At 38.3% G+C, this 18,412-nt stretch overlaps 1 protein-coding gene across 1 annotated transcript in view; it reads left to right on the forward strand.

The window, feature by feature from the left end:
- Positions 1 to 1,876, forward strand: part of Katnbl1 (katanin regulatory subunit B1 like 1) — a 40,780-nt gene extending 38,904 nt beyond the window's left edge. The window contains 1 exon segment of the mRNA NM_001109645.2: positions 35 to 1,876. Coding sequence (NP_001103115.1) covers positions 35 to 67 — 33 coding nt within the window. The 3' untranslated portion in view covers positions 68 to 1,876.
- The last annotated feature ends 16,536 nt before the right edge of the window (positions 1,877 to 18,412 follow it).

Consider the following 18,412-nt stretch of genomic DNA (forward strand, 5'->3'; position numbering starts at 1 on the left):
ATTAACTAATGGGACGTTTCTTTCATCCTTTAAGGACGTAGATGCTTATTTATTACAGCTGCATTGAGAGATTTCATCTTCCCAAGAGTGTTTGGTTATTCAGACAGCGCTGGATTACATGATTTCCAAAAGTAGGTCTCTCTGGAGAACCGAGAACTGTGGAAGAAGTAAAACCATTTTTTTCTTTTAAAAAGCCAGATAATAAAACCACTAATGAAATCCTAACAATCTACTTCACATTGAAGTGGAAATATCCAGAAGGAGCAGCTTCAGCTTCAATGAGGTGAAAGTGCACTATGAAGACTGTTTGCCTTTGCTGTGTGCAGATTTTACGTGGCCATTTGGTAGCGTTGTTTTAGAACTACTGGGTCTTAACTCAGTCCTGCATAAGAATATGATTTATAGTATGCAAAAATAAGACAGGACTTATTACCAGGAACTATAAAGACCAATCACTAAGATTTTTATTGTGTTTTATGAAGAAACACTTAAATGTGTGCAGCTATTTTCTTCTGTTGAAAAGACTTCGAAAATTTAAAACATCATAGTAAGTAATATTAAAACTTTTTGTCCACACTGATACTGTGTACAAATGCCTTAATTATTGATAAGCCAATGTGTTATGATACCAATATCTCTTTTTTAAAAAAATCAAAAGCAACCATGCCTCTGGCATAATAAAATCATGGAATTAAATCAGGGGTTTACATTCATGTAGAATGTTATTGAAATATATTCGACACCATTTTTTTTAAACTTGTGAAATTTTTAGCATCTCTGATTTTTTTTTTGCCAGAATCTTCATGTTATGTTTGTATGTATGTGTCATTCTTATATAAAGAAAAAAGGTGAATATGTATTTGTATGAATGTTTAACTGGAAATGTCCAGGGAGTTGGCTAATTTATATTCACTTTTTATTGTAAATAGAGTTCTAATATTTTTCATTTCTGTAACATTTAAACTTCCTTTGAGTAAATTTACTAAATATTTCTATTTTTTGCTTTTTTAATTCTAATTTTATATGAGATCTAAATGTGTTCTGAGAAGTTCCATACAATGTTTCTGAATTGTTTACAGTTAATGCTGACATTGTATTTTATGTTCCAACACAGCGCGTCACTACCTCCTCTAATGGTTAGTATGAAATCCCAGCAAACTATATGCAAGCTTTTTTGTGTTTTGTTTTTTACTATGACTATTTGAAACATCAGTGTACTCACTTCTGGAATGTCTTAACAATCGTACCTGTCTTAGACGGAATTGCAGTTAACTACTACTCCTGTTGGCCATTCATCGTCTTTAATAAGGCTTGCAAACTTCCAGAAAAGATAAGACTTCCTCTTCATATCCAATGTACATTTTAGAACTCAAACAGTGACTACTGAGAAGCCTCCCCAGCATCTTTTCTTGCTGTAGAGATGTTGAAAGTGTTACTTTTCACTGAATTCTGTTTTGTATAGCTATTACTCCAGATATCTATGTATACCACAGATGAACATCCGTTGTAGTAATTAATTATTATATCATCAGATAAGAGTCATTCCAGATGACTGCGGTTTTATGATTGTGAGGTGAGGTATGTAAGAAGTCATTTTTCAGGATGCAGGAATTTCATAAATCTCCATCATCCTGAAACCTTAAGATGAGAACTACAGCCTTTCTTTCTTCTTAGTCCTTTAGTTTTCACTGTCATATTGAACCGTTTGGGCAGGTTAATGCGGTTTGGTTGGAGTGTGATGCTAATGAGACTAAGGATTTGAATCTGATCCTTCTAAATTCATTAACTTCTCACATACACAAAGAAATTCCATGGTTTCTGATTGCATATTTTCTTCAGTATCCACTCAATAAATTCAATTTGTGATCACAAAGAATGTGGTGTGCATAGTTTACTTTTCAAAAAGAAATAAAATGATTGATTTGTATGATAGTATAGATTTCCAGGTTTGAAAAGAAAGTATTCAAAATAAGACCTAACATACCTTATAGTTTTTTAGTTGCACAATATCAAATAATATGGATCAGATTATTGACTAACCAGTATCTTTAAAAAAAAAAATCAAAGTTCAAGTAAATGAAGTCTCAATAGAAATTAAGTATAGTAAGAAGCAATACTATTGTTTTAACAGAATTCTTAGGCCTAAATATGTCTGTTGACATTGTAATATGGCGTGTTCCATTTTTACACTCAGGGCAATGAAGGAAGCAGCCTTACCTCACAGCACACATTTGAGTTCTGTTCTGGGCCTGTGCACCTCAGCTACTGAGTGGTGGTGACCTTAAGCTCCTTAAGGATTTTTGAACATTTCTGTTACTATTAAAGTCTTTTCTTAGGATACAGTCATCTCTATCAAAAAGCTGAAGAACATATTAGGGCCACTCACTGTGTTGTCCTACTTCAGGTAGGACATTTACCGTATCAGTTGTTTGCTTGTTACTGCGCTGCTAAATAGAATACCATACTGGAGTTGCCCAAGGTCTCTGTGCCTTTTCAGTTTTCTGTACTCTGGTAATTTGGCGGATTTAGGGGCAGCTAGGTGATAGATAATCATTAGTGAATACTTTGCACCCACTACAGATAAAGGGATTTTTGTAATGTGTGGTCATGGTCAGAATAAGCCTTAACATTAGGAAGCAAGTATTAGCAGACAGTTTTTTTAAAATACTTTTTGGCAGCAATTTAAAAAGTAATTGGTTCAGTTTATGTATAAATCCCGAAATGTGGGAATTTGATGTAAATATCTGGGGAGTTGTAATACTAGAACTAAACTCTAAGGTCTACTATTGCATTAAATGCTAATGGTTCTTGATGCTTGATACATACCTTATAAGAATCTCAGACATGGTTATATGGCTCCATTACTGCATTTCTAGCCACTAAATCCCTAGTTTTCTCAGATTTATTATTTCCTTATTTTATAAGTTGTTGATATAAACATCAGCCATACCAATTGGATGGATTCTTAGCTATTAGATACTAATAATAGAAGTCATATTTAAGTATCTGGTTTTTACATTACTGAAGGAGTCTGAAAATCAGCCTTTAAGTTAATATTTCATCAGGCATCCTAGTCTTCTTCCTACTTAATGAAATGAGTTGCCTTTGTCTGTTGGGGGAAGAACCATAAATCTGACTCATGTACAACTTACTACATGACTTCTAGTACACACTTATTTTCTGGATTCTTTCAGATGGCAATAGTGTTGTGTGTTGACAGGTGTTTAATTTTTCTAGCCATAAGATTGTAAAAAGAATTCTTCACAATATTCTACTCTTCCCCCTTTTTATTTTGTGACAGTATACAGTAATAAGTATTCCTAAGCCTAGTATGGTGGTGGTACATGCCTATAATCCCATCACTTTGGTGCCAGGCAGATGATTTCCGTAGGTTCTAGGACAGCCTGATCTATGTAGCAAGTTCAGACCAGCCAGGATTACAAAGTAAGACCCTGACTCAAAAAGAAAATAATAGAAAGTTTCATCCTTAAAAACATTACATGCTTATAATTTGTAATATATGCATACTGAATCACTAATAACACTATAGCAATAGAAATGAATATTGCATTGCAGCTAGCACACTGGGTACATTTTCCAATACTACATTTAACATATTTTTTTAGTCAGTATATTAAAATGCTGTATTTATAATTTTCTGGGTAAAGCCATTGAGCTAACAGTATCTTTTAAGATCCAAACTTTAATAAAAAGTAAGTACAACTACATTTAGAACATTAAAGCACTACATTGTCCTTTCAAGACTAAATTAGTCACAAAGCAAAAATATATCACTGCAGTTTAGTAGTGTTTGCAGTAAAAGCGACAATAAAGTAGACCTGCTGGTGGGCTTTTATTTCAAAATTTGTCATAAAAATATTGCTTTGATATTGCAGTTTTTATTCTTTGAACCATTTTTATATAAGAGTTTCCAAAGTCTAGATAAAGATTCAGCCCCCAAATATACCTGCTGAAGTACTGATTCTTTTCCTTCCCTTTCCCTTTTTTCTTTTCCCCCTCCCTCTCTCCTACCCCTCCCTCCTCTCCCCCTCTTCCTCCCTCCCCCCTTCATTCATTCATTGAGACCAGACTTTTCTGTGGAGCTTGGCTGTCCTGGAGCTCACCCTATAGACAGGCTGACCTCAAACTCAGGTCTGTCTACTGAGTGCTGAGACTGTAAAGGTTCGTGCCGCCACCTGGTTCAGATTCTTGTCTTTTCATTCAAATTGTATAAATTTTTATTTACACCAAAGCTCTAGGAAGAGGTGAGGTTTTCTTTTTTTTTTTTTTTTTTTTTTTTTGGTTCTTTTTTTTTTTTTTTTCAGAGCTGGGGACCGAACCCAGGGCCTTGCGCTTCCTAGGTAAGCGCTCTACCACTGAGCTAAATCCCCAGCCCCGAGGTTTTCTTTTTTTCAAGGTAAGAAAGTAACTGAGTCCCAGAATATGTTGAACTACCAGAGGTTTGTGGTTTCAGACAAGTACTGTAGATATTGGTGTTCAAGTTCTTGGCTTATGCTCTTAAGATCCCTATTGTAACCATTTGAAAACACCTTGAAAAAACATCTTAAAAACACCATTTGTTCCTGTCATTTCCTTTGTCATCTGCATTTATTGTTCTCATTTGGGGTGTAGAAGAGAAACTATATTTTGGTTGATCAAATAGACGTGCTTTTTTTTTTTTAAAGAAAATATTGTTTACTATTATGCATGTTTTCTTAAATGTAGCTTCGGGATTTAAAGCTATATATTCTGTTGCCCATTGAAAGCATTCATTGGAATATCTTAAGACATCCTGGATTTAGCTGTCCAGGGTTGGCCTTATTTTATATTTTGTTTCCCTTTACCTACTGCCCATACAGATTCAAAGTCTTATGAGTCCTGGATTTGCAGTCTTACTGAATATCCCTAATATCAGTTATTGCTAAGATGCAAATTTCTTCCTCTTGAACTCTTTCTAAATCATTGATCAAGTACTGTTGTTGCAGCCTCTAAATTTCCCTCTGCTTATTACATTTCTTAGTTTCTCCTTCCATTAAACCAGAGGGATTGCTACTTTATTCCAGCCTTTTTACTGATCCTGCATCTCTACAACCCATTCTGTATATGTGCTGCACCAGGATAATTTGTAAGGCAGACATCCTACTATGCCACGTTTAAGGTCTCTTCAGAGAGTCTACAGAAATAGTTCAGTAAGTAGAGTGTTTGCTCTACAAACATAGCGACCTAAGTTCAATTCCCAGAACCCTTGTTAAAGAGTAGAGCATGGTGGTAAGGACAGGGGAGACAGTGCCCTGGGGCTCAGTGGCTGTTTAGCAGCCTAGCCTGCTTGGGCTCCCTGTCTGAAAAAAACAAAACAAAAACACAACAATAACAAAAACACCTGTTCCTGTCATCTCATTTGGCATCTGCATTAATTGTTTAGGTAGACATTCCTGATAATGACACTAAAGTATGGTGCCTTGTACCTCTTAAAATACCTAAGACTAAATAACTTGTAATTTGTTTTCGAGACAATGTTTGTGTATATTCCCACACTGTCTATGAACTTGCCAAGTCACTATGGATGAACTTAAATTGTTGTTGTTGTTGTTGTTGTTGTTGTTGTTGTTGTTGTTGTTTTACATTCTGGGGGAGTGGGGAATGTGGAAGTCAGAGAAAAGCTTTCAGGAATAGGCTCTCTTCGGCCACGTGGGTCCTGGGGATTGAATTTAGTTCAGTGTTATTCCCTATTAAGACATCTGGCCAGCGCTGGCCTAGAACTTCTCTCTTTCTACCTCAACCTCCCAAGTGGTAGGATTATAGACAAGTTCAGCACACATGGTTTTTTGCAGTGCTGGAGAGCGAAGCCGGGGCCAGTGCATTGTTAGGCAAGTACTCCATACCCAAGTTACATTGTCAGCTCCACAGTTACTTTTTTTACAGTTCAGGGGGCTGGAGAGGTTAAGCACAGTGTGCCAGCATCTGCTTACTTGGGGGTTTCATGCTGCATCACATTGTGATAGTCCAGGTCTCTCTTCCTGTTCTCAGAAGGTCACTGAAGCTATAATGGGGAGGCCAATCCTCATGACTTCACTGAATCCTTATTATTCTACCCCAAATTTCCCATCTCCAAATACTGTTAACTATGAGCAAAATTTGAAGCATATGAACTTTTGAGGTACTTATCTAAACAAATGCTACCATACTTAGCGTATCGCAGCATCTCCCTACAGCTCAGAAAGCACTAGATTCAACTTTGGGGTATATTGTGCTTCTTCTGAAAATGCTTTGTTCTCCTCACCTCTGGCCGACTCATTCAGTTAATCACTTTCCTAGGAGAGTCTGTGTAGCTTCTGTGGTTAGTGCCTGGCAAGTAATTGGCATTTTTTATTTCTTATACAGTTAGCAAAACTGTGGGCTCTTTAGACCTAAATTATACAAAATAATCTAATGCTGGAGAGTTTTTTTCCTCACAGATTGGCAGAAAATGAATAGTTCCAGAATAAAAATAATCCCATTTTCTCCCCTTTGTTTTAGGAGACTTGGTTATGAATGTGCTGCAACAAAATAAAACTACGCAAATAAAACATATGACTTATAAAGTTGCATTTGTTTTCTTTGCTTTATGGTCTCTGCATTCCACATAAAATCTATACAAGTGAGGACTACTTATAAGATTCAGTGGGTATTTTCATATAATAATGTGTAAATTCTCAGAATTTGAAGAATCTCTTGGGTGTTTTCCATTTTTATCTGAAAGTAATTGAGAATCATAATGATTTTAAATATATTCATCTTTAAAATCAGTAAAGAAATGCTGATTTCTAAAAACAATCCCCTCAAATTTTTTAAATTTATCCTCTCATATCTAAGTTCCCCTCCCTATTCTCTCTAGTCCCTCTTCCCCAGATCCAGTCCTTCTCCATTTCCCTTCAGATAGGGCAGACCTCCCAGAGATATCTACCCAAACATGGTTACAATAAGATTAGGCATAGTCCCTCATATCAAGGCTGGACAAGGCAATCCAGTAGGAGGAAAGGGGCCCCAAGCACAAACAAAAGAGAGACACTTCACTGCCACTATTAGGAGTCTGACAAAAACACCAAGCTGTACAACCATAACATATATACAGAGGACCTAATCAGGCTCTCTGATTATCAGGTCAGTCTCTGAACCCCTTTGAACCCTCCAGGCAGTGTCAGGTATGGGCTCCCTTTTGTAGCATGGGTCTCAAGTTGGACTAGTCGTTGGCCAGCCACTCCCACCATTTCTGCACCATTTTTATCCCAGCACATCTTGCAGGCAGGACAAATTGTGGATTGAAGGTTTTGTGGCTGGGTTGGTGTCCCAGTCTGTCCACTAGAAGCCATACTAGGAATCTTCTCTGGGGTCATCATTATTGATTCCTGGAAGTTTCCATTGCACTAGGTTTCTACCTAACCCCTAAAATGCTCCCCGCAATTGTCTTCTCTTCCCTCCACCCCCTCACTTAATACCTCATGTTCATGTCCCCATCTGCCTCCATTCCACCTGCAAAATATATCACCTTCACAAGGAGGTCATGCATCCCCTGTTGAACCCTCCTTATTACCTATCTGAGTCTGTTGACTGTAGCTAATATCCACTTACAAGTGAGTACATACTATGTTTTTCTGGTTCTGGGTTACCTCGGGGTGATCTAGTTCCATCTATTTCCTGCAAATTTCATGATGTCTTTGTTTTTAACAGCTGAATAATATTCCACTGTGTAAACACATCGACATATTCTTTATCCATTCTTCAGTTGAGGGACATCTAGGTTGTTTCCAGTTTCTGGATTTTACAAATATAGTTGCTGTGAGCATAGTTGAACAAGTGTCCTTGTGATCGGATAGAGTGCCCTTTGAGTATAGCTGAGTCAAATGGTAGGTCAAGTCCCAGTCTTCTGAGAAACTGCCATATTGGTCCCCAAAGCAGCTATGTAAAATTACACTCCCACCAGCAATGAAGGAACGTTCCCCTTCTACATTCTCACCACCTTGAACTGTCATTTTTGCTTTTAATCTTAGCTATTCTAACAAGGGTAAGATGGAATATCAGTGATTTCATTTTGCATTTCCATAATGGCTGAGGATGTTGAACATTTTAAGTGTTTCATGTCCATTTGAGACTCCTCTGTATCCCTTTTTTTTTTTTTTTTTTTTTTTTTTTTTTTTTTTTCCGGAGCTGGGGACCGAACCCAGGGCCTTGTGCTTGCTAGGCAAGCGCTCTACCACTGAGCTAAATCCCCAACCCCTGTATCCCATTTTTTAATTGGACTGTTTGGCTTGCTGATGTCTACTTCCTTGAGTTTTTTATCTATTTTGGCTATTAGCCCTCTGTCAGATGTGGAGTTGGTGAGAATTGTCCCTTGTGTAGCCAGCCATTTTTGTCCTATTGATTCCCTTTGCTTTACAGGAGCTTTTCAGTTTCATGAAGTTCTGGTTTTTTTATTGGATATTTTATACATTTACATTTCAGATGTTATCCCCTTTGCCAGTCCCTCCCTCTCCCATACCCCTCCCCCTGCTTGCAAATAGTCATACTTTGACTTCTTTCTTTCTAATTCATATCCACTTGATCTCCTTTAGTTGTCTTACTGCTCTGCCTGGAATATCAAGTGCTGTATTTAGTAGATAGGGAGAGTGAACAACCTTGTCTTCTCCCTGATTTTAATGAAAATGCTTTAAGTTTCTCTCCATTTAATTTGATGTTGACTATTAGCCTGCTGAACCTTGCTTAGACTATATGTTTAGGTATGTGCCCTGTATTTCTGGTTTCTCTAATACCTTTAACATGAAGGGGTGTTGGATTTTATCAAAAGATTTTTTGGTGTCTATTTAGATAGTCATGTGGTTTTTTGTCCTTTAGTTTATTTATATGGTTTATTACATTGATGGATTTTTGTATAGAACCATCCTCGAATTCCTGAGATGAAGTCTACATGAGCTTTGTGGATGATGTCTTTCATGTATTCCCCACCCACTCACTCCCACCTCAACACCTTGGCATTCCCCTACACTTGGTAAACATACCTACACAGGACCAAGGGCTCCTTCTTTTGATGCCAGACGTTGCCATTCTCTGCTACGTGTGTGGCAGGAGCTATAGGTCCCTCCATGTGTACTCATTGGTTGGTGGTTTAATCCCTGGGAGCTCTGGGGCAGGGGGCTGGTAGGTTGATATTATTGTTCTTCCTATGGGGTTGCAAACCCCTTCAGCTCTTCAGTCCTTTCTGTAACTCCTCCATTGGGGTCCCTATGCTCAGTCAGATGATTAGCTGCAAGCATCATCTGTATCAGTAAGACTCTGGCTGAGCCTCTCGGGAGACATCCATATCAGGCTCCTGTCAGCAAGCACTTTTGGCATCAGCAATAGTGACTAGGTTTGGTGTTGGCAAAGTTCCATTTTTTAATTGTTGATCTTAGTGTCTGACCTATTAGTGTTGTGTTCAGGAAGTTGACTTCTGTGCCAGTTCATTCAAGACTATTCCCTACTTTCTCTTTTATCAGATGGGTGTTTCTGGTTTTATGTTGAGGTCTTTGACCCATTTGGACTTCAGTTTTGTGCATAGTGATAAATATGGATCTATTTAAATTTCTCTATATGGTGATAGCCAGTTAGGCCAGCACCATTTATTGAAGATAAATTCCCCCATTTATCCCTATTTCTGATTTCTTTATGAAGACCAGGTGTCTATTAGGAGTGTGGGTTTCTTTGGAGTCTTTGATTCAGTTCCATTGACCACCCTGTCTGTTTTATGCCAATAGCATTGCAGTTTTTCATTACTACAGCTCTGTAGTACAGCTTCCGATCAGGGGTGGTGATATCTCCAGAAGTTCTTTTATTATACAGGATTGTTTTAGCTATTCTGGGCCTTTTATTTTTCCATATGAAATTGAGCATTATTCTTTGAAGATTTGTAAAAAACTGTTGGAATTTTGCTAGAGATTGCATTGAATCTATAGATTGCTTTTGGTAAGATGGACATTTTTACCATGTTAATCCTTCCAATCTATGAGCATGAGAGGTCTTTCCATCTTCTGAGATCTTCTTTACTTTCTTTCTTCAAAGACTTGAAGTTCTTGAAGGTCTTTCACAGTTGGTTAGAGTTACCCCCAAGATATTTCATATTGTTTGTGCCTATCGTGAATGGCATTGTTTCTCTAGTTTCTTTCTCAAGTTCTGTCATTTGTATATAAGAGGGATACTGGTTTTTATTTTCAGTTAATCTTATGTCAAGCTATTTCGTTGAAGATGTATATCAGCTCTAGGAGTTCCCTGATAAAATGTTTGGGATCATTTATGCTGTGTCATCTGCAAATAGTGGTACTTGGACTTCTTCCTTTTCAGTTTGCATCCTCTTGATCTCCTTTGCTTGTCTTGCTGCTCTAGATAGAACTTCAAGTCCTGAATAGATAGAGTGAAGAGACTTGTCTTGTTCCTAATTTTAGTGAAATTGCTTTGAGTTTCCATTTAATTTGATGTTAGAGATATATATGGTTTTGGTTGGCACTGATTTTGTTTGTTTGTTTGAGACAGGATTTTGAGACAGCCTTCCAAATGCTAGGATTAAAGCATATGCCACCACATCTAGCTAAATACATATTTTTAGTCTAAATCAATTTATACTCTACATATTTTCTATGGTTTCCTACTTTCCTTACTAAAATGGTTTGAAGGTAATTGAAAAGCTTTTTTCTTTAACTGCAGGGTTTAGGGGTGAAAACGTTCTGGTATGTTATGCAAGCCTGTAATTCTGTGTGGTGTGTAAGCAGAAAATCTGCCTGTCTCCCAAGACCTCACATTATAGGCAGGTCTTGCTGCTGTGTGATTAATGTTGTTATTAGAACATTTGTGCTCTGAGAAGTTACTGTTAACTTCTTTCGAAGAGGCAGAAAATATTGGAGGTTTCTTTGAGGTTTTGTTATTTTGTTTTATTTTGTTATGTATGTAGCTCAAAACAGGATTTACCTTAACCTCCTAAATCCAGGTATTATAGTCTGTGTCGCTATGCCCAGCTAGAGAATTACTTTGAAAGCAGTCATAGCATGATTCTGGTTTTTGACCATTGCTAGTCATCATTTTTTTTTATAATGTCAGAAAGTTGTCATATGAAGAGAAATGGTGCAGGGCTAACAGGATGGCTCAGTGGCTAAAGGCATGCTCAGCTGCCACACCTGACGACCAGAGCTCCATCCTGGAATCTCCACAGTGGAAGCAAAGCACCAACCCTCACAAGTTCTCTGAACTACGTACGTGCACCTTGGCATATGTGCACACGCAAAGAAAATACGTGGGAACAATGTGCTTTCTATGTAAAAAGAAATGTTTACTTTTTAGATAATGTCTTGTTATGTAGTCAAGACTCATCTTGAACTCTATAGATCCTCCTGCCTCAGCCTGCTGAGTGCTGCAATTACAGAGGTTTGCTATCTACCCAGGTAAGTCTTGTTTAAGTGGTGCAGAGTTTCAGTTTTCACCCTGGTGTGTTTCCTCAAGCTCAGAAACAGCCTCTGTAGCAGCCCATTCTCGTTAAATATGAAGTACTGCTATGCTCTGGCGTCAGCGTAGAATTAAGAGTTGACTTTTAAGACACATAAACTCAATTCTTGATATCGTTACTCTGAAAGTATTTTCTACAAAGAGTTTAACAGAAAAGGGTTTTTTTTCCTGCCTAAATATTGTTCTTTTGGTGGTATTAGGAATTAAACCCAAGGTCTCTTGCACGCTAGGCAAATACTCTACCAATGTATTTCTGGCTTCTTAGTTTAAAAGTAATCATTGTATTCTGTAATGGAAGAAAATTGCCTTGGGCTAGAAATAGATATTAACAAGAACTAAAGTCAGTAAAGGTAGCATATGTATGTATACTTGTATGTGCGTGCGTGTGTGTGTGCGTGTGTGTGTGTGTGTGTGTGTGTGTGTGTGTGTGTGTGTGTGTGTGTGTATAGACAGCTATGATAGCTTATGCCTGAAATTCCCACATTCAGGAAACTTGGGCAGGAGTTTGAGAATTTTGAGCCCCTCCTTGTAGCACAACAAATTCCAGGCCACAAAGGATGAATACTGAGACCCTGATGATAATACCAGCAACAACAGACATCTCAATATTACCCAATGCTTACATACTTGCTACAATCAGCCAAGGAGGTTGTTGTATCTTCATGGGGGAATAAAGAGAGGCATAGGATTTGTACTATTGATTTACAAAACATTAAGGTTTTTTACACTATTGCATAGGTAGAATTTCTTAGCCTTTGTCAGCTCTGAAACCATCTTTTATATTGCTTGCTTTTAAAATCATGCATTTAAGTATTTTACAGGAATTAGCAATACAATTCTGCATATTATTCATAAAGTCACTGGTTATCTTGACCAAGTGTCTTAGGTAGGGTTTTACTGCTGTGAATGATACCTGACCAAGACAAGTCTTATAAGACAACATTTAATTGGGGCTGGTTTACGGGTTCAGAGGTTCAGTCCATCATCATCAAGGTAGAAACATGGCAGCATCCAGGCAGGCATGGTGCAGGCAGAGCTGAGAGTTCTGCATCTTCATCTGAAGGCTGCCAGCAGAATATAGACTTCCAGGCAGCTAGGATGAGTGTCTTTAAGCCCACACCTACAGTGACACACCTACTCCAACAAGGCTATACCTCTAAATAGTGCCACTCTCTTGGACAAGCACAGTCAAACCATGACACCAAGGCTTTTAGCATACGTTGGTACATGTGTCTCTAATCCTAGTCTTTGAGTGCTCAAGGCCAGCCTGGACTTCAGAGACTGTACTTAAGTGAACACCAACAGGAAGAAAGCTCTAGATGATTTATGATTTTTTATTTCACTTCTTAGTAAAGACTTAGTTTTTTTAATTATTTTTATATGTATGATGTGCATGGGCACAAATGCATTGTGCATATGTGACAGTCAGAGAACAACTGGTTGGCTTTCTCCTTTCCATTTCATATGGGCTCTCAAGATCAAACTCAGGTTCGCAAACTTACAGTATCAGACATCAAGTGCCTTTACCCACTGAGCCAACTCTCTGGCCTCTCTACATTCAGGGCTTCTGTCTGAACACTTAAAAAGCCAACAAATATACCTAGGAAGCGCAAGGCCCTGGGTTCGATCCCCAGCTCCGAAAAAAAAGAACCAAAAAAAAAAAAAAAAAAAAAAAGCCAACAAATAGCAAAATATCAAATTTATTAGTACCTTAATACTTTAAAAATATTCTGTGTCTTTTGTTTTATCATTTACGAAAATCTTTTTAAAGATAAAATTCACTTGTTAAGAGTGACCAACTGCATGCAAGTATAGCAATTGAAACATACTAGTTGGTCAGGCTTTTGATATATTTAATAGCTCGATAAAGTGCTTGCTATGCAACATGAGGACCTAAGTTCTGCTCACAAACACCCAGAAAGCTGCCTGTGGTGATGCCACTTGTAATCTCAGCAATAGGGAGGTAGAGCCAGAACTCAATGATTTTTTGAAAATATAGGCTGATACGGGAGTTTACAAATTGCGTGTTTGATTGACAGGAAATGTGGTGTTTTCTCTTAAGTGCTAATGCAGCTGTTGTCTAGTGTGATATGACAAATTGCACTGTATCTTTGAAATCAAATACTTTAATTAAAGGGTATTTATAAAATATATAGTTCCTGCGAGCTTCTGCGGCAGCTGGCATCCCCATTTGTCATATCACGTGCAGCTTGAGTTTCTAGTTAGATATTATCTCTTAAACTATCTGCTGCCCCATCTTCTGAGAAGAAAGGCCACAGCAGACTGCTCAGACCATGACAGTGTGATGTTGACTAACGAGTCTGAGGGCTAGAATACTAAGCTTATGAACATCTAAAGGCAACTTGTATAAGAGGTGCTAGTGATTTCAATGAAATGTTTGGTTCATCACTCAGTAACTGAGTTCAGTACAAGAACAGTCTCAAAATCCAAAAAGAGTGGATTTTTTTTCTTTCTTACAGTTGAATGAATACAAACATTTTTCAGTCATTCTGATTCCATTCTCTAAAGGCATACTTCAGGTTTCCTCAGATTTTTATTGGACTATTTAGACAGTTTTGCACCCCAATTTGAGCTGACTGGTACAAGAGGATATTAACATTCTCTGCTGCGTGCCTTTACCTGTGGCTGAGGTTATCAGGTACCAACTGACAATGAGGCTATCCATACACCACCAATTCCTTGCTGTATGTTATTCTCCACTTAATAAAGTTGTAAATGTACTATAGTTCTAAAACCGTACTTTGGAAGTCTTTACATTTTAACCCCACTCTTCGGAGGACCCAAAACTAAGCAGTTTTCATACTCAAATGTAAAAGTAGTGCACCGCGTTAAAACAAGCGTTGGCTTTTTCTTCTTGTTTTTGTTTGATGTTTTGTTTAGAGTTTTGTAGACAGCATCCCACTGTACAGCCAAGGCTCAAAGTTTCCACCCTTCTTCCCAGCTTCCCAGCTGCTAAGGTTATAGTCATTGACACCATACCCAGTGTACCTTTTTCTTCAAACTAGAAGAGGGAAGTTGTTTGCCCTTGTATAAGTCAGTATGTATGTGCCACAACCACCTGGCTAATTAATTAATTGATCAATTTTATATATGTGAGTTCACTGTCGCTGTCCTCAGACACACCAGAAGAGGGCATCAGATCCCATTACAGATGGTCATGAGCCTCCATGTGGTTGCTGGGAATTGAACTCAGGACCTCTGGAAGTACAGTCAGTGCTCTTAACTGCTGAGCCATCTCTCCAGCCTCCCTATCCCCTGAGCCTTTTATGATCAGAACCCTTATGAAAATTTATTGTAATAGTGAGTTTGATACATCATGCTCATCCTGTTCATTTTTATAATGTTATATAAAAGGATTGGGTTGTAGCTCAGTGGTAAAACACTTAGCGAAATGTGCAAAGCTCCAAGTCCCAGAACCACAGAAAAAATATATATGAACTAGATATATCCATATTTACATATTACTACATTACCCACTATGTTATCCTCTGTGGATAGCAGTTTCCAGTGGTTTCTGTGCAACTTTTATTTTATGCTCCTTACTTCTACCCTGCATATTTGTAGAACAGCAGTTCTTAGGAAGGGTTCTTGATGTGAACTTCAACCACATTTTTATTACATCATTTCCAGACCGTCATCTTGTTTGACCCAGTCTTTAATGAGCATGTCCCATCTTCTCCTTTATAATGCTTTAAACTGAGTATATTTTTACTTAACAAAATTGGCACTTTACGGTGGTTATACAATGACTACGGATTACATTTCTAACACAAGTCATATGCCAAAACACTCCCTTTATAGGGGCGTGGCTAACTGAGAAGAAATAAATTCCCTGAACTATCTCAGAGGAAATTAAGGAACTTTTCAAATCAGAGTTGGTTATGTAGTTAGGTAATTGAGGGGTGGGTGGGTTGGTTGATTCGGGGTGCTGGTGGTTTAATACAGGGTTTCACACACTGATCACACTTTTAACATTGAGCTGCATCAACAGCTAGAGTTTCCCCTTTAATGACTTAGAGGAAATGTTCCTTCATCAAGCAGAGTCACAAAGAATGACTGGAGGAGATGCTAGGCTTAGTTCTGGGATTTAAACGCTTCAAATTGAGACACAGAAAGATTTTTCCTGTGAAGTAGGTTTTATTTACATAGATTTTGAGATATGAATCAAGCTTCATTCTACTGTCCAAAAAATAATTACCAGCTCTAATCTATGATAACAAGTCCTCAGAATACCCAACATCCTCTGCATAAAATACCACAATAGAATGGTGATCTTGATAAAACTGCTTAATATGTCTTGACAGAACATTTTGTCACACTCAAAGTTCTGTATTCCTGAAGACCAGGAGCTGAAGTAAATCCTTTATCTGCTATAGGCTTTAGTGCCTTCACCTTGGCCTGACCTAACCTTTTTGAATACTCAAGATCTTGAAGATTGCCAGACTTAGACAATACTAGTAGATTATTCGCTTTGACACTGCATTCAGAGGAACATGGCACCCCTTTGTTTGACCTGGCCTTCTCCCTCCTAACAGATTTTTGCTGAGTCACTTGCAGTGTGATCCAGTCAGCACTTTGAGAGCTATTTATGTGGAGCACAGCATAGCTGTGTTTGCACAGGAGCCCTTTCATCATTTCAGCAGCTTGCCTAAGTCACAATTTTACTATACCTCTTCTCCCTTTATTTCCCAACAGTTGTTACGATTATATGATATGTAGTGTATGTTAATATTTTTCTAATTCTTTGGCTTTTCGATAAGGTACACATGTATTACTGCATATCAAAGACACTGCTGAAGAGCACACACACCTCACTTTAAAGGAGGAAGACCTTAGATAAAAATGGGTTGAAAATTGCAAAAACTTAATTCTTCCCCCTCACCAGGAACGGGGATGGGGAGTGTGGGTAGGTCCTACAGTTGTTTGTGGGAAGAAATGGAAGGATGTAAAAGCAACTGGTTTGCCCACAGCTCCACAACTAGGAAGAAGAAAGGCAGGCAGCCAGTCTGACACCACTTCCTTGAGCTTCACCATTATGATGTAATTCTTATCCAAAACCACAACAGCAGATGCACAAAGAAAATAACCTTTGGATATACGGTTCATAAAATAGGCATTCCTGTGACCCCTTATGGGTGTCAATTCTGTGATTTGTCAAAGAATTTTCTGCTCAGGGTATGTCCAATGTGTTTTTCTTTTGTATAGAACATTACACCTTACATGAATGTTTTGATCAGCTTTTGTGAAGTCCCAGGTGTTCTGATGGCAATCTAAAAATATCTTACATGTTCATGCTTGCTACGTACGTCTTCAGCCATTTATCTGCTTCAATAGCGCCACAGTTCTTTACTATTGCAGATAAGGGAGGAAAATTAAAAATACTATTTAAATATTATTTGGACAAATTTAGCCGAGACACTGAAGGTTTTCCCTCATAGTTTTCTTTTTTTTTTAATTAGATATTTTTTTATTTACATTTCAAATGTTACCCCCTTCCCCCCACTGAACCACCCACCCCTTCCTACCTCCCCACCCTGACATTCCCCTACACTGGGACATCCAGCCTTGGCAGGACCAAGGGCTTCTCCTCCTATTGGTGCCCAACAAGGCCATCCTCTGCTACACATGCAGCTGGAGCCACATGGGTCAGTCCATGTGTACTCTGTGTTGTGGTTTAGTCCCTGGAAGCTCTGGTTGGTTGGTATTGTTCTTATGGGTTGCAAACCCCTTCAGCTCCTTCAATCCTTTCTCTAACTCCTCCAATGGGGACCTTGTTCTCAGTTCAATGGTTGGCTGCTAGGATTCACCTCTGTATTTGTCATGCTCTGGAGAGCCTCTCAGGAGACAGCTATATCAGGCTCCTGTCAGCATGCACTTCTTGGCTTCATCAATATTGTCTGGGTTTGGTGGCTGTATGTATATGGGCTGGATCCCCAGGTGGGGCAGGCTCTGAATGGCGTTTCCTTCAGTCTCTGCTCCAAACGTTGTCTCCACCTCATAGTCTTCTTAATAGCAGAAATGTTCTTTTTCTATTTAAAGTTTCACCAGGCATGATGGCACACACTTAACTTACTTGAGAGCGGAGGTATGGGAAAGCTGTGCAGTCAGGGCCAGTGGTGTCCACACAGTAAGTTCAAGGCAAACTCAATTAGATAGCAAGACATTGTCTCAGAGAACACCCATGGGACTGGAGTGATGGCTCAGATGTTAAAGAGCACCTTCTGCTCTCCCATGGGATTTGGGGACATATAAAATATGTAATTTATGAGTATATTAATATATAATTATATATTATTTAAATTAATATTGTTAAAGTTTGATTTAGATATTACATTTTATATAATATGTTTTATAAATCCTTTGATAACGTAGAGGGTACTTTTTAATTTAACTCTAAAGCAGAAAACTTACGGTTTTAAATTTTTTATTGGGTTTTGTTGTTGTTTTGTTTTGTTTTGTTTGTGAGACAGGGTTTTTCTGTGTACCCTTGGCTGTCCTGAAATTTTCTCTATAGACCAGGCTTCCTCAAATTCAGAGAGATTCGCCTGCCTCTGCCTCCCCAAGTGCTGAGATCAAAGGCTTGGACCACTCAAAGGCACGCGCCACTGCTGCCTGGCTTAAACAGAAAACTCACTAAGAAAAGTAATACAGAAAGCCCTCCTTTATTTGTAAGCGTGGCATTTCATAGTAAGAATCACACAATGAAAATGAGACTCCTAATTTGAATATAAAGTTGAGACAATTTTAGCCTTCTCCCTAACAAATTACTTACATTCCCCCTTTTGAATAATATGTTTAACATGAAGCTAATTTCCCTGGGAAGTCTGCTGTTCGGCACATGTTTCTAGAGAGTTGGTGTTGCATAGGTGGCTGCTTCCTCTGTGGGACA

This window comes from Rattus norvegicus, chromosome 3 (genome assembly GCF_021556685.1).
Source record: "Rattus norvegicus strain SHRSP/BbbUtx chromosome 3, alternate assembly SHRSP_T2T, whole genome shotgun sequence".
Classification (NCBI taxonomy): Eukaryota; Metazoa; Chordata; class Mammalia; order Rodentia; family Muridae; genus Rattus; species Rattus norvegicus.